The following is a 24368-nucleotide window of genomic DNA, read 5'->3' as shown; positions in this document are numbered from 1 at the left end:
GCAAAGAGCACAGGGAAAGTGTCACTTATTGCAATACATACATCTAAAAATGTACAAATACGCAAGCATGTTTTTGCACACAGAGTTCTTATGGAGTAAGTACTTGATTTCTGTTGTTTCATCTGCTTGACTGGTTGCTATTGTTTGACCTTGCAGATCTGTATTTGTAATAACACTAGTTCTGCTTTTCATTTTCTATTTGTATTCAAGTTCTATTTTGAAAAAAAACATTTTTTTGGGGGCTCTTTTTTTGAGGTAAATATATATGGCTTGAAATTGTCCCGTAACACCATCCATGTTACTGATGTTCTGCTGCTGCTCATTCTCATTCTACTCTGCTCCCTTGGTACAATGACACTCCATTAATGCACCATTAATTAATTAATTAACCTGAATGAAAACCACTGAAAATACACACTTTCCTATCATCTCTTAGTCCTACAAGTGAGGCCCAAGGGCTCAGAATTGGTATGATCCAAAATAGGAGGTGTTGAATTGATTGTATCTACAGCAGTGCCTGAGTGGAGGCTGTTTCTGCCTGGTCCTCGTGCCCGTAGTTTCTCTGTATTTTTAATATAACCCACACTTTCAGACCAAAAAATTGTTGTTATTGCTGTTTTTTTTCACTATTGAGCACATGATCCACTCCTGTGTTTCCTTGATGCTGATTGTTCTGTTTGGATCCGAATGAATCCCTTGAAACCTGACAAGGTGTTTTCACCCATTTCTGCTGTAAATTTGGGGATTTCATCAACAAAGGGATCTATTGTGATTGCAAATGCAAATGCAGTTTTTTACATTTCCAGATTGGCTTCACTTTTTAGTACAGATGTTTTCCACTTACAGTATTCAGTACTTGGCATCATCTGCTTCCCCCTGAGGCAGACATTTGAAGGGCCTGACGATACTAAAAGGAAACAAAGCATGCTAGTAAGTCTCTGGAAGATCACCTAACTAGACTGGTGAATAAAAATAAATTTGATGACATGTTAAAATGACTCCTCTGTCTCCCCCTGTAATTTTTCTGGAAGACATGAACCATAAAAGACAAAGCACTGAAAACTAGCAGCTTTGAATGGTTAGGAGTCCAGGAAAACTACTGCTGTGAGTTCAAACAGTAACCCATAAACTGCAGCTGTGCATGAAACAAAATCCCCATAAAGACCAGACACACCTGAGTGATGTTCTCCCCTTTGCCTCTGTCCCGTCCTTGTTACAAATTACCTTAAACTGCAAGAAAAACTGTGAAGTACCCGCAGTTACGTATATAAATATTGATTCAGTGTGAAAAATGGTGGAGTGCAGGCCATGTTTCCTGTTACCCTTTCACTGAACCTCCCAAATTAAGACCCAATTGTGTGAAAAACACAGCATACTGACTCTAATATACAGACTTGTTGTCTCCAGGTCCCTAAGATGTTTTATTGACAAAATTACTTTCAGTCAGCAGGGGAAATTAGTTACATGGCGAAACTCATAATCTCACACATGTCTGACCCAGTTTTTAAACTAGGACAGATGAATGTTGGTGCTCCGGCTCAACCTTGCAGTGCCGCAACGCTCACACAGACCATCACATGCAACCCCACTGTTCATGCTTCAGGCTGCAGTGAAGATCAGGTGCAAGCTTAAAGGTCACGTAGTTGGTGTAGTCTCTGGTTCTACTGTTCTACACTATATTGCTATATCCTGTTCCAGTAATGAATGGTTCTGACTGCATTTGCTAGAGTCAAATCAATCAAATTTGAACCTTATAGGGTTCAGAAAATATAAAAAAATCCTCACACAGGAAAGGTCATGCGCCAAGAGGCTCATAATTTTCGTTTAAACTGAAATAATGTACTGGTGTGTAAATGGTCAGGGCATTTGGGCTCAACCAAAACTTACCAGCTTATTCTCGAGCATTTCTTTTGGCCTGGTCGCTAACTACTGTCGTTGTTGCCACGTGTGCCAAATTGCGGGTAAAGCAAATCAAACAATTCCTCCGGCCCCACCGCGTCCTATACCTGTAGTCAGACCTTCGTATTTGTAGTGTTGATGGAGCTGATTTTACATTGGTGGGACATGAATTAAACATTAGAATAATAATAACACAGATGCAATCGTCATCAGTTCCTTTGAGGCTGTGGAAGTCAAATACCTGGGCATCCGCACCATCTCAAACCTAAAACAAGGCTAATTTACAGGGTACAGTTAGAAGAAGTGAAAAACATACTACCCTGTAAACCCACATATATCAGTGTCTTCCTACTTTGTGCAAATACTTAAAGTAAAATTTTCACATTTATGTGGGCAGATAGACATGCAAGAGCCAGTAGAGCACTATAGAGGAACAGGGGCCTCATGAGCTGCACTTGTGTGGCTTCCCTACTGAAACATGGCATATGTTCAACTTTCTCTGTTTGGAATGTACAAAGGAAATGTGCTGTTCATGCATATGGACTGTTTCTTACATCTGAATTTTTTTGTGCAAATTCAAGCACATTTCCTTGTACATCTCAATCAGCGTGAAATTGAGTGCACATGCAAGAGTACCACACTTGGCCCTCTCTCTGCCTCAGTATGACTCCACTGAATATAAGGCTCTGAATGTGGGCTTCCCCATTCAAAAGCAAGTCTAGAGCAAACACAAAATCAGCCAAAAATACCTGAGTCAGAGGATTTGTTGGAGGCTGACCTCATCGGGATGGTCTGGGAGGAGCATTCTCTTTGGCACCCTCAGGAGAAGCAAGAGAGGGAGCGTGGGAGTGTGTGTGAGGCTGTGATTGCGGTGGGGTCAAAGGTGGGCACAATCAATGAAAGGAGAAGAGGCCAAACCTAACGGTTGAAGTCAAGCCAAGGACTTCCGTCCATCACTATGATCTTCCCACAACAGGTGGGGGAGAAGAAGAGGAAGTCACCCCACTTGAAAATGCAAGGGTGGTGGGAACAGATATCCAGTCAGCTGACTCACAGCCTCGGCTGAATGTCTCAGACAATTCTTCCTGAGTGGGTCTGTCACTGGTGCTCCCCAGCCTTTAGGTGCTGAGGCCTCCCACTGGCCCTGTCCTTGGGTGATGCTGTTGGAGCATCGGTGACATCAACAAGGGCCTGGACCGAATGTTGCTGTTTAGACTGGCAGCTCAGCATTAAATAAAAGAATGAACAAGGGAATGTTTTCTTCTGTCCTTATTATATTGCGGTAATCAGCATTAGGTGGGCCTGAATGGCGTCCTGGGTTGGGTAGGTTTCAGTGTTTTCATTGTCAGGGTTGGGGGGGGGTCATGGCATGGGGGGCCACATTGTGGATGATGCTACATGTCTTCATACCTTTTCAGGCTGATGGAGCAGCAAGGCCCCTGTCCTGTCTAGCCTGGACAACTGGTTGTGTGCATGAATGTTGGTCTGTGTGCCCGCTGTCAGTCTGGGAGTTGGGGGGGGGGGGGACCAACCATGCAGGTTTTAAGTGGGTGGCCACAGCGCACTGGGGTCTGTTGAAATACACCACATGTTATGTTAACATTGCATTGAGACTTTTGTACCATAACAGGGCGTTGTCTTAGTGAAGTGATCTCTGTTACAGCACAATTGATTCAAAGCATGTCTGACACAGAAGATTACTAACTAATACTTACTTACTCATAGCTATCTATTATACTATTATTCCTTTTTACTTCAAACAAGCAGTTTAAAGCTTTCATGAAAAAAGTGTGCGTCTTCCCAACTATGGATGGAGTTCCTGTTCAATCTCACATGGTCACCTGCGTGTCTTGTGCCAGTATGATACTGTATATATGTACTCACATTACACACTCCTTATTTTGGGTGCGTACGTTATTCACAGTCTTTTCCTTTGGTTACCTGCTCTCACTGATCATACTCTATTGTCTTGAATGGAGTGCAACACTGCCATTGTAATTAGCAGTCTTCTTGCACCCTTTGGCACTGGCATTTATATCCACTCATTTAAATGCAGAAATGTGGATGTGTTAATGTGTCATCATGGTGTCTTGCATGTGCGAACCATCCGGAGGAGTTATTGTTTTCACATGAGTCTCAGTTTCCCAGCATCACCGTTAAGTGTCGGCAGCTGACCAGAACATTTGAGTCATGAAGATGGCGAGGAGGACTGCGTAATCTCACCGTCATTTCACTCCTTGATATATCTGAACATGACTATGGAGAAGGGTGGATACTGCGATGAAACGAGTATCTGGAATGAATACTGTGGTTGTGACTGATGAGTAACAGGGTGTCATTGTTTGTCATTGTTTTTTTTTCTACAATGGATGGCATGTTGGGGTGCAGATTGAGAGAAAATAGACCAAGTGCTTTTATTTTAAAATAGCAGTAAGAACTGCATCATCCTCGCGGTCCACAGTGACACCGTCAGTTCATTTCAATATTGGTAAACAAAACACACGAAAAGTCTCTCTCGCTCTGTCTCATTTTATTTCACTTTATTCACTTTATCACACGGATACAGATTATTTTGGTGGCTGTACAGATACAGATAACAAAGTACTCCCTCATCCCTCCTACACACCCTTGGTATATAAGCCCCCAGGTCTCTGGGTGCTCTTGGCCCAACCAGCTTCAAAGATCACTCCTGGGCTGCTGGTCCTCACATGCTGTGGTTCACCTTGCCTCAGTGCAGCTGCTGCTAAATCAAGGCACCACTCACCCTTCCGCCATCCTTAGTATCAAACCCTCAAACCAAATCACAGGCTTGTCAAGATTTGGGTGGAAATGAGGCATGACTGTGGCAAAGCCATGTCCAAGGGTCCTATTTCTTATCATATGAACTCCCTTGCAGATGACTCTGATTAATGAAGCCAGATGCTGTTGGGAAAAACAGTTGTAGACAAGTTTTCCAATGACCTCCAGAACCAAGCTCGGAGAGCAGTCAACTCCTCTTCAATCTGTGCAAAGCTCAGTCTAGTTCTTGGGCTTCATCACAGCAAGCCCACACTCACCAAACCATATCCAGATCAAGTTGATAAAGAGTGTGACTGATGCTCTCAAGCCTCCTATAACTTGATGCGCTGTGATCGTGCTCCAAACTTTGGGACTTTTGGCAGTCAGACTTCAGCTCGCTTTCAAAAATTCAAAAGCCAAATATCAGCCCTCACTTTGCAATCTTCAACAGACCCTCAAATGAAACCAACACATCCTCCATCCTGTCCGCTGTCATCACCTCGTTGTCTTTAACTCATTCTAGAAAAATGTCCCTCCTTTGTAAATCTTTCTCCCTTCTCCCTCTTGTGAAGCGTGGATACACAGTGCACAGCACCCTCCCTGCCCCCGCGTTCACCCCATTTCTTGGTGTGTCATGAGTGGAGTTTGTGTTCTAGTTTGCTTTACTGTTTTTGTTATTGCTGGATCATCGACTCCATTCTCTGGTCTGGAGATCTTTCTGCTTGTTTACCAGATCTCCAGACCAGTGATTCTCAACATTTTTTTAACCAAGTACCACCTCGGAAAAGAAATGCCACTTTTACGATGACAGTTAAAAAGACAGTAGCATAGCCACCCTTATTAGCCCCATCAGGTTGACAACATGTGTCCTCAGAGGGCTACATTGGCTGGATAGTCAGGGAGGGAGGGGCCACACATCAGCCAATCAGGAAGAGGCAAGAAACACACCTGCTGATTCCATTCCACATTATGAGGGTCACTGTAGTTGTCTTGTTATCTCTATCTGAGCCTGGACATGAGGATCCAGGTCCTGGACCCGTCAGAGGCCTTTGAGAGGCTTCGCCCTCGGACAGCGGCGGTTGGTGAGGCAGCTGCCATTCATAGCTCCTTGCTGCTATTTCCTACAGACAGATGAGGATGAGATGATGGACGAGGCTTTTAAGTTATCGTTGAATCCTTTAGATCTTTTTCAGGGGTTCTCTAGTCCAGGTTGCTTCAGTTTGATCCAGTTGCCGTCAGGGGCATGAATGCGTATACCGTCCACATCAGGAATCTCAGAGATGCATGCGTATCAGTGCCAGTGTGAAAACAGGACACGAGTTCACACATTGTGATTCAAACAACTGCTCAGTTACACACAACCCCTCCAGTTCCATTCCCCTCCTCGCCCCATACAAATGAAACCAGTGACAACCTTCCCTCATTAGGAACAATAGAAAATTATTAACAGAAAATTAGAAAATAACACACAAACATCGGCTGTGCCTTTTGATGGTGATGTGCATCCTAGGCTGGCAACACCAACTGCAGGCTTGACATCAGGGGTGAGTGCGGGAAGGGGGGGGGCGACGTCCCATCTCTCAGTGAGCTGGCAGCTTCTCTCCTGACCGTTTCAGTTTCCAGACTAAACTCTGAGAGGGATTTCTTCACACTGAACAGGAATTTGAGCCAAGACTTGGACTTCATTCCAGTCTCACGCTTTATGCTCCGTAAAAGCATGTTATCTTAAATCCTTGGACATCTCATAAGCTCAGATATCCCTCCCTCTAGTTTGACATGCATCTCACACGCTGTAATCTTAAAGATAAGAGCAAATGTAAATGTGCTGATGAAGATAATGATGATGATGATGATGATGATGATGTTGGCTTTATTTGACATAATTATGCAAAGCTGCTGGGTCAAGATTGCAATTTCATTCCACAGCACAGGCGAATGTTCACAAGGACATCATTTGACGAGTGGTGAAAACTGTAGATAAATTATGTTTAGTGTAACTATACAAGGGCGGCGTGGCTCAGCGGTAGAGCGGCTGTCTAGCAACTGAAGGGTTGCTAGTTTTATCCCCACTTCCCCCAGTGACCATGTCCAAGTGTCCTTGAGCAAGATACTGAACCCCTAATTGCACCTGATGGCCCTATGACAGACTGGTGACCCGTCCAGGGGGAACCCCGCCTCTCACCTAGTGTCAGCTGGGATAGGCTCCACCCCCTGACCTTAACAGATTAGCAGTATAGAAAATGAATGGATGGATGGATGGATGGATGGATGGATAGATGGGTAATGTAATTATATTAGATATAAGATTAATTTTATCAGAAGTCTTTAGTGCATGTTGACTTGTAGGAACTGAAAGCTCCTTGCTCAGATGTGTAACTGGCTGTTGTTACAGATGAGGTGATGGGGCGAAGACCCTCCATGACTCCACCCACTCCCACCTTCTCTGCTATTCCAGCGACCTCTGCAGCGTTGGCCTCTCCCCAAGAGCAGGACAGTCAACAAGGGAGTGGCAAAAGAAAGGCAGAGGGGCTGGTGTTTGTGAGGAAGATGCAGGAGAGGGCTGGGGAGCAGTTCAGAAGAACCAAGGAAAAATAGGGAGGGGACAGAAGAAAAGAGAGGGAGTGGTGTGAGTGGATGGACAGCTGATTCAGGGAGGAACGGCCGGGGATGAGGGGCTGTTATTGTTGTTGGGGATGATTTAAAGAAGGTGAAGGTGTTGTCTGTAATTATTATGAAGCTGATACTCCTGAAGGGTTACGAGGAGAAAGGGAGGCAGTTTTACAGTTACTTTGAATGTGTTTGCTGTGCAATTTTGAATGACCTGTAAAGGGTTACATAATTCAGTGTTCTTGAATCTGCAAGGATGAGATATTATTTGGCAGGTTTTTTGACATGAGCAGAGATTACAAAGCAGTATGTAAGAGTTCACACTGTCTTATCACAGCTTTTTAACATCCCATTTATAGAAGGAGCTAAATTGTGGCACGTCACGGTCAAGTACCGAAGACGATGAGCTGACTGCCTCCGGCGTATCAGTGCTGCTGCTGCGGTTCCCACGCTACTGGCCAGCGGCTCAGTCACATTAAATGAACATCTATCATCCCGTGTTATCGAGCACGCTGGTGTTAGGAAAGAGAACAAGAAGTCAGACAAGAAGACATAAACCAAATTAAATGAGATAAACTGTTTATTTTAAGTAGTACTGGAAAACATTGTCTGAAAGAGGGTTTATAGTTAGACCATGGACCAGTAAGTTTCCAATTGTCATGTGATCGCTGTCACTGGAGTTGGCTGCCTATACTTCAGTGTTGATGATCTGCCTTAAATTCTATCTAAGATTGTCCTTTTAGTACGCAGCGTGCAGTCTTTACTTACTGAGTACAGACACAGCCACCAGAAACTTCCTACTCAGCAGGCGCTGGGTTCTTGCCTGTAATGGGATCTGCTGGGATTACTAAGGGAAGGTGGAGTGGACGAGTCATGGCCCTAAGCACCGCATGTGCAAACTCAGTTGCAGTGCCACATCAATCCAGCAGGGGAGCAGTGAGTCGAAGCTGAGGCAGTTCATTAGGTTTGAATTCCGCTGTTCTTGGTGTGGGCTGATTGGATGAAGGAGAGGGATTCCTGCTCAGTGCAGATTATCATTAAACCATCAGAGAAAATCGTAAATATTAGAGCTGTTTGACAGGGAAGGAAATAGAAGTTGTCCTGTGAATCATAGTGGCTCACACCATCCGTGGTGGTGCAGTCAAACCAGAAGAGCCGAAACAGTTTGCTGTTTATGTTATTATGGTTTCAGCATTTATGGAGCTGTAATGGCTGCTACCAGATGTGTTTTTCCATTTATGGTTGTTGAGAAAACTTTATTCAACTACAGTTAAACTGTCTTTTCAACGATAAACACCAGCAAATATGAACTGAAGCAGAACATTTCATTACAGCCAAAGACTGTGTTAGCAGACCACAGGAGTTGTGCTCCTGGCGACTTGATGAGTCCATTGGGCCTAGTTAGGCTTGGCTCAAATACAGCTGTGACCCAGCACCGTTGAGCGGACTCTCATTTCAAGCCCCACCCCCCCACCCCCAACTATAATACTTCACATTCCAGCACTAAGAGCCACAACTAGATGAAAGCAAAATAGTGACCTTAAGAGCATTGTCTTCTTCTCCATTCTATTCTCAAAGACTCACGGAAAGAGCAAAGGGTTAAGTCTCCATGCTTGCTGACTGGTCGGAGACTCTGGCACATGCGTGCCCACAATCAGGGGCCCCTGTCAGCCTTCTTTATCTCGAGGTTCAAGATTAACTTTATTGTCCCCAGGGGGCAACTGGCTCTGCAGCCAGCAGTCAACAACAACCAGAAGACAACACCACAATAAACAGTTTAAAAAATGACAGGATAAAATCAACAACTCCGTAAAAGTCCGCCGACCTTATTTAAAAGCCCAATGCCACAGAGGGAGAAGAGGTTTTATGTCTTTGTCCTGGTTCATGGCACTGCAAATCTGCAGCCCAAAGGGAGCAAGGTAAAGTAGCCGTGAAGCGGATGAGTCCGGTCCACCAGAAGAGAACAAGCCTTCTTTAGTGTCCCGGTCTTCAAAGCGCCCTCCACTTTGTCCAAGTGGATTCCCACAACGTTCCCTCTTGCAAGAAAAGGGAACCAAAGATTCAATAAAACATAAACAAAACATTTTCAAAAACATACGATCGACCGAAATTTCTGAGTTTGCGATAAAAGAACAGCATCCACTAGTGGCTCAAATGTGATTTCATCATCAAACCTCATGAGAGGTCACAGAGTCGTCAGCTAACTCATCTTGAATGGAGACCTCAGGCCAGCGTTGGGGAGATGGCCGTGCCTGAGCTGGCTGTGAAAACGTGTTCAGCGGGAAACCCGACACTTTCCCCAGTGTTATGCTTCACCATTGTTAACATTCGTCCTGCTGGGTTTTCTGGCCCACTGACATATTCCAGGAAGGCCCTGGTGTCAAAGGTCAGAGGTCAACTTGTCTGGCAGCCACAGGACTAACTTCTGGTTCATGCTGTCAGTAAGAAGATTTTGTGTGTGTGTGTGTGGGGGGGGGGTAGACAATAGTTGTGTTTTTCTGCACACCATTCGGGAAACACTGAAGACAAAAACAACAGTGAGTGAAATGGTGTTGTGTGTGTGTGTGTGTGTGTGTGTGTGTGTGAGAGAGAGAGAGAGAGAGAGAGAGAGAGAGAGAGAGAGAGAGACACTGTGTTGTTGGATACTTGTTAACTCGATTGATGCTTTTAAAGCCAGCCAGTCACGAGTCATTTTGAGGTTATAAAACGACTTTCTTGATGACTTAGCCAAGAATCCCTAATCTCGACTTCTTTAAACCTGAACTCAAATTAGTCTTTTACCCATGAAGAATGCAACTTTTGTCCCCATTCAACTGGTCTTAAGTCTGAAGAGTCTTAAATCACCTGAGTGTGTGTATTTTCTCCAGTATTCCCACCCTCCTGCCTCAGAAACACAACACCATTTTGCAACCATCTTCTTCTCAGCGACAGGTTTTGGAGCAGGTTTGTACTGCTGATCGTTCCCAGGCCGAAGTGCTTTTGTTTTCCAAAATATTTGATCCAATTAAAATCCAGTTCTATTTTAACTGTTGCCATTAATGTACCCTACATAAATCAATGCACACCAGCAAACAAAGTGAATTCTGAACAGACTCCCTGTGGTTGTTTGTGTGGGGATGAAGCATGCTGGGAACCCAGCTGGGTCAGGATACAGGATGCAACAAAACCAACCAAGATGGAAAAGTTGTCATGAAATCAAGAGTTTAAAGAGTAAAAGGACAGATTCGCATGACTCAGCAGAACTCAGGGCAAAAGATGTCGCACAGCTCAAGGAACCGATACCACAAAACACGTGAATCTACACGTATGTATGTTGAGGACTTAACCAATGAACAAAAAGCAACTTTAAATTAAGCAAACAGATGCAAAACAAAACACATAAGCAGTGATGCCACTTAGCCTAATGACACCAATATAGAAGTGAAATATGTCTACCTGCCCTGGATGTCTGAGAGGGAATCCAAAAACCAAAGCTACATGTACACAATAAAACACACAACACGGGGAGCTGCTTTGATCAAATCCCAGCTCCCTGAGCACGTGTCTGGTTGGAGGAAGAGGAGGATATCATTAAATTCTGTGAATCCTGAAAATAAATTAATATTCTTTTACATTTTTAAATTTCCAGTGGCTTCTTTTTTAGTTTTTTGTCTTTTATTGTCTTGATTCTGATAAAATACGCGTTTATGTCCTGAAAAATGGACCTGGCTTTTCTCCGTGCTCCTTGAGTTTTAGCTGAAACAGTGAGAGAGGTGACTTTCCCTTGTGTGGATGAAATGTGTTTCAAAGGTTTGCTCTGATAATGCTGTCTGAATGCAGTTCAGTGATGAGGCGCTCGAAAAACGATTAAAACCAAATTCTGTTGCTATTTCAAATGCACAGAATGCCTTAAAAGTTTGTGAGAGCAACTGCAGACATGATGAATCAATTTGATCATTTTCTTTACATTTTGTGAATTATCCCCTGACAAAATATTGTAAAGTGGCATCGAGGGATTCATGAGCCACGTCTCGATCTCCTTCGTCAGACATTCTCTGCTCTTGGCGGAGCAGAGGAGGGGAAGCTAAGAAGGCAGATGATGGATCTGTACAGTAAATACCAGCGCAGCATCATGCCAACCACCCACTGAGCTGCACGCAGTAAAATGTAGCTTTATCTGCTTTTTATGAGGGTCCCAGTGAGAGATCCCTGTGTGTGTGTGTGTGTGTGTGTGTGTGTGTGTGTGTGTGTGTGTGTGTGCGTGTGTGTGTGTGTGTGTGTGTGTGTGTGTGTGTGTGTGTGTGTGTGAGAGCGTGCACGTGACATGACAGCTGTTGACAGTATTTTTCAAGAATGAATGATGAGATGTGGCAGATGCTGTCATGCTTTTGGGTTTTGCACCTCCACCAATCTGGTAACCATTTCCACGTTGTTGGTCTATTTATTTGTCAGCAGGGGTTGAGAAAAAGGTGGAGAGGAGTGAAATGTGGAAAAACCCATTACACTTCGGGTCAGATTAGTCCCACCTAGTAGCAACAGGTGTGTGCTGTGTTATTTTTATTCTTTGTTGTCCTCCTCATCGCGGGTCGACCAGATCCGTTTCAGGTTTTGTCAAAATTCCTTAAAGGAACTTGGTGCCTTCTTGTTGCATATATGACACATTCATGTTACCATAGTTTTAGAGCCAGACAAGCAGATGAAGCTTCTCTTCACCCTTCACATGATAGAGCTCAGGACCCCCACCAGACAGCTGACAGCTTGTTAGCTTTGCTGAAGCAGACACTCGCAGTGGAGCAGGAGTGGGCATGCGTCTCCGAGGGCTTGGTGACAGGTTACTGTGAAGACTGTGAGTTTTAATTAAACAGTGTTGTCATTGCAGGGCGGCCATGTTTGAGACTTCACCGTGGAACAGGCAACTGTTGTAACGTGACTCCACGTTTGAGTTCAAGCCTCAATTGAAGACATTGCACCACCTTGTTGTCGCAGGAGGAAAGCTTAGACATCACAATGACAGGGAGTTGTCTTCACCTGATGTACAGTAGCATCATACATGGTAAGTGTGTGTTATCTAGGGCCACCTAGTGAATGCAGAACCACAGGATTAATCCTAATACTTCATGCAAAATCCAAATATTATTCAGTGTCACCTCCCTGTCACTCAACAGATCAGACACACATACCATGGCGTGGGCGGGGGTCCGGGGTCAGAGGGTCATTGAGCTCTGCTTATTTGACTTTGGGTTTGGCTCGCCGCAGCAGCTCACCAGTGTGTCCTCTGGTTTATTTTCTTTTTGCCCTCACACGGCCAACTTTAAAAAAAAGATGAACAAGAAGTGAGGTGATGTGGCTATCAGCTTTGTTTGATATTTCTACATTTGACTTGGCTTCAAAACCACACACATGTAAACCATATATCATCCATGTACCCACATGAAAGAGTCAGGGGGGCGGCCCGAAGGAGGACCCATTCAATTTGGGGGCAGATCTGTGTCACATTAATTATGTTTTGCTTTTGTTGACTCTGAGAGGTGGAGCGTTTTAGAGGAAGGTTTACAGGCGCTAAACTTTTGCTCTGTGACATGAAAGAAGAGTTTAAGAATACAAATAATTTAGGCGACAGCTGTTGAGGTCTTTGAATCAGTAATTTAGAAGCTGCAGTAGTGATCCAGTGCTTCACATAGAATACTGAAACAGGCTGTGAGCTGGTTAGAAACAGATTATTTATTCACAGGAGCTTAAAGTCCAGGGAATGGCGAGGTCCATCTGGGAAAGGAATGTAATCAAGCTCAGTTTAAGAGGGGAAATGTGTTGGCATGGGAAAAATGGGCGGTAATTTGTGAAAGAGTCAGACAAAGAGGTTATATGTATTTGTTTCATTCAAACTTTTTAATAATTAAAAACAATACATTCAAATGTCTCCCATTTAGAAAGTTTAAGTTAAGTTACCAGTGTATATACAGTACAGGTGTATGATAAACACTGTGCAGCCTCCTTCCTGCCGACACCAGTCCAGTCAGACCATGGAGGAGCTGCTGGAGAACAACTGAGAGAAACCGTGTATTATTGATTCGTATTATTCTTCACCAACAATCCAAAAGTCATACCTAAAACATACAGTTAAGCTACTGAGACGAGAACAAAATATACTCACTGAATTGAGGAAAGGGACATTGATAGCTGACACCAGAAACCCCACGGCCATGGGGAAGAAAGACCTACAGAGAAACCCAGCAGTGTGAGACACCAAAAACCAGTGGCTCAGACCTCCAGAGCCGGGTCAGTGATGGCACAATAGTCCCTCTACTGCAGGCTGGAAAAGTCCTTATTTTACTGATGAAGAGTTCATATTTAAATGCTTCACTCCTCCATCTGAATGCTCAGAGTAGACCACTTTAATATTTAGGCCAAATTCCTTTCAGAAGAAAAACTTAACTTATTTTTTGGAAAGATATATCTTCATATTAAAACCTGTAAAGATGGAAATTCCATCTATCCATTTTCTACCTCTTATCCTGTTAAGGGTGGTGGGGGGTGGAGCCTATCCCAGCTGGACAGGTCACCAGTGCATGGCAGGGCCAACACATATAGACAGACAACCATTGGCTCTCCCAGCCACGCCTACAGTCAATTTAGAGTCTGGATTAACCTGGTCCCTCTTGATGTCTTTGGACTGTGGAGGAAGCTGGAGTACCAGAGAGAACCCAGCAGGAACAGGGAGAACATGCAGACTCCACAAGTTAAAGTCTTGATGAACGATCATCTTGTTTTGAAAGATCTGTCTGGCTTATTGTTTGATTGAGAGAAAGTGAGCGATCAGCTGATGGGTGAGAGATATTAGCTCTTAATAAAAGAGCGAGTGGTGCAGCCGGTGATATTTTCCAGTGTTTATTATTCAGAAATTCACAGCAGAAGAGAGAGAAATCCCAACAACTCAGACTGTGTCAGTTTCTCAGCTCAGAACAGAGGCGGAGACGTGGAGGATTCAAGCCCCAGCAGCAGGGATGCACAGCGCAGCAGCATCCCAGCACCAGGCGTCACCTGTCAACATACAGGAACCACACCAGGCAGACTGACGCGAGGTTTAACAGGTGATGTCGACACTTGTGGAGGAACCAGCGACTGACAAGCAGGCGGATGGCGTCATCACCTCCGTGAAGCAGGTGGTCCACTCGCCACAGACGCGCCGGAGGAGGGTTTCAAACCAGACATTCACGTGGGCCGTTCCAAGATACACAGCATCCTGAATTTTGTTCAGTAATTTTGAGAAGAAACAATTTTCCTTCAGCTAAAATTTGTGTGTTTTTGCAAGAAGGCAAAGAAATAAAGCAATTCATTTCATTCCTCCTACTGCTGGCCACTGGCCCAGTTGTTCAGCTGCAGTACATGAAAACACGTGGTGGAATCATAAAAACCTTGACAATGGGAGCCCTAAAAATGGCCGTCGTGCCAGTCGTTCCAGTGGTCCCAGGGTCCTAAATTCCCTGAGCACAAGAGGGGTCATAATCCAAAAACTGGACAAACATTCCACCGTGATTTGATTTTTGAAAATGTCTCTCAAAACATAACAGTTTTCACTCTTCTTGAGTGAAACTTTCCATCCAATTTTGGGAGTCGGCTGTTGTGATTCCCACTCAGCCATTTTATCCTTTGAAGTGTTTTCAAAGGTCTCCAGCTCAAATTTGTAAAATGTTCCATTCTAATAGTTTGTCATGGCCTGGTTGCTCAGAAAGCTTGAAAATTAACTATCTGGATTCATCAACTGCAGAACCGCTGGGAGAAAAGACGTCTGACATCCATCATAGTAACTGCTGACAAAAACATGTGGTGATAAGACTTTTGGTCAAGCTGTTGAGATGTTGGGTGATAAGGTCTGGCTCATCCCAGCGGTGGTCGGAACTCAACGCAGGCCAGTGTTCCTCCCAGCGACTACAAGCAATCCAAGTTTGCCACGAATTATTCAAAGGTTTGGAGAACAGCCCAGAAAGAAAGCCCAGTTAAACAGCATTAGAATGCTCAGTAACACTGAGTCAGAATGACCGTCAGCGCTCATCCCCTGTGAGGGGACTCACTACCCGACCATGAGTTTCTGTGGAAGCACATTAAAATACAACTTAACTTTATTTACTGTCTGGACCAGCAGGATCATCAGGATTCTTTCATCCATCCAAAGCATTTCATTGTTTAACGAGTCAAAGATTTATTCACTGTGTTTTATTCTGTCTCACAAATATCTTGAGTTTCCCCCCCTAAAACAAAATATAAATGGCTTGTTCCAGCCCAGCTCATGGACGCTTATATTTGGCATGTTACCTTTGCGCTGCGTTGACTTGTAGCATTTATCATCTCATCATTTAGCACTCATGTGCTTGCTCCTGTCTCGTTTGTTGGACAGTTTTAGTGTTTCTTCCTGTTGTTCTTTCTCACCTTTTATTTAACGGTTCACCTGCATGGTGGTGCAGTGGTCCTCACTGTGGCCTCACAGCAAGAAGGTTCCGGGTTCGAGTCCCGGCTCGGGCGCGGGATCTTTCTGTGTGGAGTCTCCATGTTCTCCCTGTGCCTGCGTGGGTTCTCTCTGGTACTCCAGCTTCCTCCCACAGTCCAAAGACATGCAATTGGGGACGAAGCTGATTGATTCTCTAAATTGACCGTAGGTATGACTGTGAGTGTGAATGGTTGTTCGACCTGTCCAGGGTGAACCCCGCCTCTCGCCCGTAGATGCTGGGATATGCTCCAGCCCCCCCGCGACCCTTACTAGTAAGGAATAAGCAGAAGACAATGATGGATGGATGGTTCACCTGAGTCTTGTTTGTTAATTGGGCTTCATAAACCACATCCCTGTTCCCAGTGTTCCCAGTGCTCCCTCTCCTATCAGCTCCATCTCTGCCCTGGTGTTGTCTGCCTGTTTCAGGTTTATTAGTTGAGTTGTATTTTAGATATGTGAACCCTGTCAGTCAGTACGTTCACACGGTTCTAGAGGAAGTGGCTTTACTGTGTTTCTCGATGAAGCGTATTTAGAGGGTTCATGAGTTAAGTTCAGGCTCATCTCCGCCTGTTTTGTGGTTTGGATTGTGGTTCACTTTTCAGTGGAATTATCTCCATGGTAACGTACGCCAAAGACCTGATCAGCCCCTCGGGAAGGCTCAAAGATATGGTTAAAACATATATAGGCTCCGCCCACTGAGCGATCACATCTCCTGGACATTATTGTCACCTCTCGTTTTTTTATTATTTGACCTCGGTGCACAATCATGGAGGATTGGAGGCTAACTTTGATCTTTCTGCTATGAGTTATCTTATTTAGTTTAAGCCTGCTGTTCAAAAGGGCGTTGTTGGTTAACTTGTTGTGGTTTGTGACAAAAAAAAAGTTGGACTGCCACTTAATGTAAGGGAGCATAGCGCCACCTTGTGTTCTGGAGGTGGTGAAGGAATCAACCCCCCCCCCCCCCATTCATGTACATAAGCACAACGAAAGTCATCCAACTGAACGACTGAATCAATCTATAATCCTAGAGTAGCTAACATCTCTCACAGCACCATGGCCTCATATCAAGAAGGTTGTGGGTGGAGCCCCGGCTGCAGCACGGGGTCTTTCTGGGTGAGTCTCCATGTTCTCCCTGTGCCTGCGTGGGTTCTCTCTGGTAAAACCCTGTTAAAAGGGTTTTCTATGGAGTTTTTCCTCAGTCGATGTGAGGGTCTAAGGGCAGAGGATGTTGTTATGATGCCATGTGAAGCCCTTTGAGACAAACTGTTTTTGAAAACGGGCTCTACAAATAAAATTGCCTTGCCTTGCCTTGCCTTGGTACTCCAGCTTCCTCCCACAGTCCAAAGACATCAAGAGGGGACCAGGTTAATCCAGACTCTAATTTAGTGGTCCTCAAACTACAGCCCGCGGGCCGCCTCCACATTTGGCCCCCTGAACAATACCAGAGACGCATTTTTTTTCCCATATTTGTATTTGATAATAAAACTGATAACGAGCTATGAACTATTTTCATTATGAACTATTCAGGTGTGTTCACTAGGGCTGCAACGATTAGTCGACGTTGTCGATAATAGAAATAGTCAACAATAAATTCCATCATCGACTATTGTCGCCAGACGCGTTTTTCCAACAGAGTGAGGCATCTCACTTGATTATAATCTCTGCCGAGAGTCGCTCATGCGCAGTAGCGTCTCTGTCTCTGAGCGGTAACATTCAGGAACGCAGCGTCAACATCAGGTACGCGCACCAAAACTTCTAAAGTTTGGTGGCATTTTAGCCTGGATACGGCGAATAAAGACTACTAGCTAAGGTTGCTAAGCAGACCTTGGTGTCATGGTGGTGATGCAGGAACATTTAAAGAAGCCCGTCAGGCAGTTGAACGAGACGGAGTCTGACTCGCCTCGGTGAGATCCAAGTAACATTCAAGCCAGTAGGGTTTTTGTGACACACATTGTACATTTTAGAAGCATCTTTTCGCTACAAAAGAGAGATCCGGCGTTATGAGACTGTGCCTGACAAACGCATTTTAAATTAATGAATGTTCAATAAAAGATGTATTTAATAATTATCCGATTAGTCGACTCATTGTTTCAATAGTCGGTGACTAGTCGACTACTAAAAGAGTCGTTAGTTGCAGCCTGAATGTTCACACCAAATGCAATGCGAATTTTCACGTCACTTTATTCGTGTGAATTTGATCGCTGGATCAATGTGTTTATATTCGTGAATAAAGCGACGCGAAAATTCACATTGCCGTTTGGTGTGAACACAGTTAGTCACTATTTCATACACGCATAGAGCGTGACAGTCTAGTCCACCCTTCTGCAGTCTGTGCTCCTATCTGGCAACACCCCAGGAAAAATCCTAGACCTGAACCCAGAGAGGGTTATTTGGTAGTGTGGCTTTCTGGAAAACAATACATTTTTACATTTAGGCACCCCATGATCGTCACACTTTTTCTTTTAAAAACTGACCCCGGGCCCCAATAGGAAAGGGGAAAGTTATGTGGCCCTCACAGTAAAAAGTTTGGGGACCCCTGATCTAAATTGACAGTAGGCGTGGCTGGGAGAGCCAATGGTTGTCTGTCTATATGTGTGGGCCCTGCCATGGACTGGTGACCTGTCCAGGGGGAAGGCTGCTGGGATAGGCTCCACCCCCACCACCCTTAACAGGAGAAGAGGTAGGAAATGAATGGATGGATGGATGGATGGTTTCTCTCAGTAGTTTTGTCTCCTGGTGGTTTTCTTTGGTACCTCATGATGAAGTCTTTCATTTTCATCTGAGACTTCTGTCTGTTTCTTTTAACAAATTCACCATTTTCTTTCTGTCTCCTCGTTGAATTCCCTGAGAGTTTTGTATAGCGTCAGTCTTTGGTCACAAGGTCTTCGAATGACTTGTTTAGGGAAGGGCCATGAGCCGATGGACCCAGTGTTTTTCTTGGCAGAAGATTCTCAAGTTAACTTACCTGAATAAAAGTACAAAGCCGTAACTCTCCACCATCATACCAATGATTGGCCAACGACACAGCACCAGAGAGACGCCGCCCAGGAAGAAGAAGGAACCTCGGAGCTTGTGTCTTTGGAAAAAGAAGTGGGATGTTCTCTTGAAGCCGATGATGAATGTTAAACCAGTCAAAAACAGTATCTACAGGCAGAGGACATGAGAGGGGATTAAAATCCTGCTGTCACGCAATCAAGTTTAATTCTGCTGTTCTGCTGAAAACGCTGTGGTGTATACGCCAGGCCCGTAAGAGGCGCTATAGCGCTGCAAGAGAAATACACACAAAAACAGAGAAGGCATGGAGGATGAGCATAAAATTTGTCTGATGTAAACCAACACACGGCGGGACGGTGGTGCAGTGGTCAGCACTGTCACCTCACAGCAAGAAGGGTCCGGGTTCGAGTCCCAGCTGGAGCACGGGGTCTTTCTGGGTGAGTCTGCATGTTCTCCCTGTTCCTGCTGGGTTCTCTCTGGTACTCCAGCTTCCTCCACAGTCCAAAGACATCAAGAGGGGACCAGGTTAATCCAGACTCTAAATTGACCGGAGGCGTGGCTGTGAGAGACAATGGTTGTCTGTCTATACGTGTTGGCCCTGCCATGGACTGGTGACCCGTCCAGGGTGAACCCCGCCTCTCGCCTTTAGCCGCTGGCATAGGCTCCACCCCCCCCCCCCCCCCGTGATCTTTAACAGAAATCAGCCGAAGACAATGGATGGATGTATGGATAAACAAACACATTGTGATCCACTATTGTTGGCAGGTTCAGCGCTTGCAGTTTAGGGGAGAGGTGGGGCCATGGTGTCAGCATCTCAGAAAAGATGCGTATTGGGTTATAAACATGGAAATGCAATGGTGGTGTCTTGCAGGTAGCTTATGGACAAAACGCCCTTTCGATTAAAAAAAACAACTTTTCAGAGAGTCCTTAACTCGTCTCCATGTGGACGGTCCCTTAGAGACATTCGGAAGAAAAGATGAGCAGAGGATCACCAGTCTGTGGCCGAATGGTTCGCAAATTGTGGGAGAATTCCAAAAAATGTTCCTCAATGTGAAATAGCAAAGGCATTGAATGTCAGAATATGACATAAAAGATTCAGAGAATCTGGAGAAATGTCTGCGCACACAGGACAAGGCAGGAAACCAATTCAGGAAGGCAGCACTGCATAAAGAGGAGGCCTGATTGTGTGCATGAGATCCCTGCATTGCTCAGGAACCCTTCCAGAGGCCGTTGTCTGGGAACACAGCTCACCGTGCCACCCACTAACGCGGATTAAAGCTCCGTAACATAGAGAGGAAGAAACACGGGCGTCTTCTCTGAGACAGATAAGGTGGACTGAAGAAAGGCGGGCACCTGTTGAGTGGTCGGATGAATGAAAGTTTGAAATTCTTTTTGTCCTCCCTCCTGGATCATGTTGTCATTTGGCTTTCACTCTTATTTTATTGTGATCAAATTATGTGTGTGATAAGAGTGTAACCACAGTGATCTCTTAGCTGTCTCTTGCTAAGGCAATGAGAACATGGTGTTGACACACAGCATGTGTGTGTGTGTGTGTGTGTGTGTGTGTGTGTGTGTGTGTGTGTGTGTGTGTGTGTGTGTGTGTGTGTGTGTGTGTGGTGTGAAAGATGACTCACATTACCAAAGGCCAGCAGGACTGAATCAAAGTACAGCACAGCACCAAAGAGCAGGAAAAATAAGCCAAATCCCATCAGACCAATACCAATCTCTGGAAGACAAACGAGCACAGAGGTTATTACAGTCCAGGGTGACGGAACCTCTTCATCTCTAAACATCCTCCTGTGGTGTTTAGGGTTGACCATGTGTGTCGCTCTCCTACTCTCAGCGGTAAAGAGGAGATGAACCTCTGATAAAGGAAGGAAGCTCTGTTTGCCTGCGTGTGAGTGTCTTCAGTTTCCTCAGCAAGTGTTCGTGCAGTCGACTGCAAGCTCGGGATGGATGGATGGTGACTGTGCTCTCAGCGCTTGCCTTCTTTCGCCATGTAGTTCAGGATACAGATGTTGTTCCAGATACTGTCTGAAGTGGTTATCAGGGGTCCCGCTATCTATTTTCTCACTTCTTTACCCGCTTTCATGGTCACTTGACCTTTAAACCCCACCAACCTCCCCTGGGTGCAGTAGCAAGTTATGGAATTCAGAAAGTGTCCGGCAGGCCCGCTCTTTTCACAAAGCCTCTCAGAATCTGTGCTTCGTGGCATTTCCAGCAAACATGGTCCATCTAGGGAAGGAGTCACTGAATGCAGTCTGTGGATTTATGGTGGGTATTTCTTTTTTAATCACACTTGCCCTCCAGAACACAGCGAGCTCAAGTGATTTAACTTGGTTGATCCTGGCAGCCCTCTGACCATGTCAGGGCGTCTACCATAGAACTCAGAATACAGGCGCATCTCAAATGTTTGAGGTGGCTGCTCTGATAATTAGTAAAGCTTAAAATTGTTATAAAAATGTAAATAAGGTCTCTCATACTTAATGAGCAAAAGTCTGTTTTTTTTGTAATTGTTTCTCACAACTGCAGTTGGAGTGAGCGTGACCTCACCACTGTGGTCATACGTCATGGCTCTGCGGTGACAGATGCAGGCTTGTGAAGGGGAGTTTGGGGATTTAACAGGATTCAACAGGCTTGGAGGTCAAAAGTACAGCAGAAACTGTTGTGACGGGGCATCCAACCCTCTCTCCACTGCATAAGTCACCCAAATGATGGAAATATGAACAATAAACAATTATTGTAACGTTGAAGGAATGATGATCCGTAAGACAAATGTAAAATGTGTATAAACTTTACTCTTGAACTGCTAGTTTTAGGAGCAGCTGATGCTTAAATCCTACTGTTGAAGGAGTTGACATTTTTGCTACATCAAAGCTCATATTATATAAGAATAATGTGCTAATTGATAATAATCATGACTCATAGTGTGATGCTGCTATGACCTCACCTTTGAAAGCCTGCTGCTGACTAGGGTGTTTGGGGAAGGGCACAGTGGGTTCGACATCATTGCAGCTCCTATTACACAAAACCCAGGAGTGACTGTCGTCTCGGATCCAAGCTTTTTTATACAAAACTCTAAGTCCATTTAGGTTTTTAAATATGGCCGCCCTGCATGTTCCGCCATTCCAAGGGACGGAACTTCAGTCCCAGACGCACACTGTTCTCTTCAAAGTTTCCAGTAATTCATCTATCGTTGTATCTTCAGCTTCCCCGTGACATTTCCAGGGCAGAGGAATGGTAGAACACTTACTCTGGAACTCTGTGATGGCCACCATGGTAATGCTGGACGTCCCCCCTCCTCTCTGGACTGGCTTCGCTTCTGTGTGACCGGCAAACCTGAAATGTGACCTTTGTGCGTTGATGCTGTCAGTGTGAGGTGAACATTAACTACATCACACACACACACACACACACACACACACACACACACAATGCCCCTGCGTTAAGCACTGATGACGCTCAGGTAAAGGGTCACCTACCTGAGTGACGTCATCAACAGCTTCCTTTTCTCTGTTTTCTGACTCTGTTCTGTCGGATACATTTCACTGCTAAACAAATGTTTAACCTCATGCTCATTGCAGTGAGCAGGTCAAACTTCTGTCATTGTTGACGAGCCTCAACTGCTGTCCACAATTCTTGTCAGTATTTATACTCTGTGGCTCGAGTTCTGACCCAGACGAGCGGTGAAAGTGATTAGTCACAAGTTAAAGTCCATTCTTACGTGAACGGAGAGCCAGAGGTGAGAAGCTGATGTGACATAATCATCAGAACCACAATGCTAAGTGAGTCATGTGACATCTCAGATCTGTGTCAGAGAAAACGTCCACATTTCTGGCAGCAGGCTTCAGATGAGACGAATGTGCATATTTTAAAAACACAGTCTCAGAACTTTCTGTTGAGGCACCAGTAGGAAGACACGAGGCAGAGGTGAGAATGGGTTGTGATTATTTCCTGAGATCCATAAATTATAACTGAATTTGAATTTTTTTTTTCCCCATAACCAGCCAGGTTTCAGCTTAGGGGCTGTTTATGCTACGCTAGTTTTTGAATAAATCACCAGACCTTTGCTGTGGTTTGGCCCTTTCATTCACACCACAACATTGTTTTGGAAAACCAGGCTCCAGAGTGAAATCCTTTGAATATGCAATCAACTCTGTCACCATGTCAACAGGCAAAATGAGACGTGACGGCACAGAGCAACGTCAGTCACAGTAGCCGCTCACGAGTAAGAAAACAAAAGCAACCATGGCGGACCACCGCATGGCGTTTGTGCTGCTGTCTCCTCCAACTTTATTAACGTAGTTGCAGCACTACAGTGAGCAGCAAGGACTCTCACAATTCTTTTTTTTTTCTTTTTTGCTTTTCATGTGCAGTTTAATGTCACTACAGTCTTTTATCATTCAGAAGTGGTGCATTGTTCCATGCTGAAGTTCCACAACAAAAGACTGGCTGTTGAGTTTTCAACATGTTTATGGGGGTTTATGATGAGACACTTCCAGCTGCTTTCCTTCTGACCAACATTGGTGTTTATAGCGAGACACTGGAACAATTTAAACTGGATTTTAGTGTATTTCTGGGTTGGTTTTATTGCATGGTTGGGACATTTTCAGACATTAATAATCTATTTATATTTAAAACTATTTCCTAAACCTAAATGTTTTTTTAGCCTTCACCAAACCAGACCGTAGCACTGTCTATTTGATAGTAAACTGATACATTTTCCACCCAAGAGAAAAGAAATGTCTGGTATTTAACTGGCCATCTTCAGAGCAGTGACTTGGCCTGCCTGCGTCGTGTTGAACCAGTCACACTCAGATGCATTGATCCATTGTGTCACACCAGCGCAACATGGCGGTATCGTCCATGTCACCTCACAAGTGCTTTCAGAAAACAGACTTTACTACTGTGTGGTTGTACATTTAGAAGGATGCTGGAACGAGCCTGCTCACCCACACACCGCCCAACTACACACATGGTCATAGTCACATGACACACAATCTCTTCATAATGCACGTCAGTGGGGCTCTGAATGACACACGTGAAATATCCTAGATCTTCAACACAGAAAGAGCCGTTCCCAAAAATCTGGACCTGAATCTGCTGTGTCCCCCTCCGTGTTCCAGCTGTACCTCCTCGCTCTGTCACATGATTTGCCCTGATTTTATAGTTCTCCATCTTTCAACATCCCATAAATTATACATAAACTATATTTCTCCCGTTTGCAATCATACCTGCTGCAGTATGTCTCTTATGATTTGCTGTATTTGTGCATTGTGCTACCTGACTTCTTTACCTCGTAGTGGACCAGCGCAAGGTGGTTTAAAAGGCTGATAAAGAAGCAGCACTAAAAAGGTCAGACGCAGCAGATCTGGAGTTAAAACCAGGCAGCAGACTGATGCACTATGATTGATACATAAGTAAGATGAAAACACACTCATGTGTGATCTGATATTTCCCAGTCAGGAAATAGTCTGGGCCGAGACCACTGGGGAAAACCGGCCGAGGCTGCAAACCATCTGAATGTTCATGTGTTGCCTAAGTGAGGGGAGAAGATTCCAAAGCATCCATAAAATTGGAGCCTCAAGTCTGAGCAGGGTAGCAGACATCCATGTTAAAGTCACCCAAA

The 24368-nt window shown here is 44.7% G+C and overlaps 1 protein-coding gene across 1 annotated transcript; it reads right to left on the bottom strand.

Moving 5' to 3' along the window:
- Nucleotides 1–13276: 13276 nt before the first annotated feature.
- Nucleotides 13277–22031, bottom strand: golt1a (golgi transport 1A). The gene is made up of 5 exons (XM_086200562.1): nucleotides 21993–22031; nucleotides 20374–20465; nucleotides 18711–18889; nucleotides 13415–13478; nucleotides 13277–13306 (listed from the first exon to the last, which is right to left on the bottom strand). The coding sequence occupies exons 1-5, from the start codon at nucleotides 22015–22017 to the stop codon at nucleotides 13277–13279; spliced, it is 390 nt and encodes a 129-aa protein (XP_086056688.1). The 5' UTR covers nucleotides 22018–22031.
- Between the last annotated feature and the right edge of the window lie 2337 nt (nucleotides 22032–24368).

Source organism: Aulostomus chinensis, chromosome 3 (assembly GCF_037954235.1).
Source record: "Aulostomus chinensis isolate RoL2024-O1b breed Wild chromosome 3, RoL_Achi_v1.0, whole genome shotgun sequence".
Lineage (NCBI taxonomy): Eukaryota > Metazoa > Chordata > Actinopteri > Syngnathiformes > Aulostomidae > Aulostomus > Aulostomus chinensis.
The sequence above is the reverse complement of the archived record's forward strand: the minus strand, read 5'-3'. Positions and strand labels throughout refer to the sequence as shown.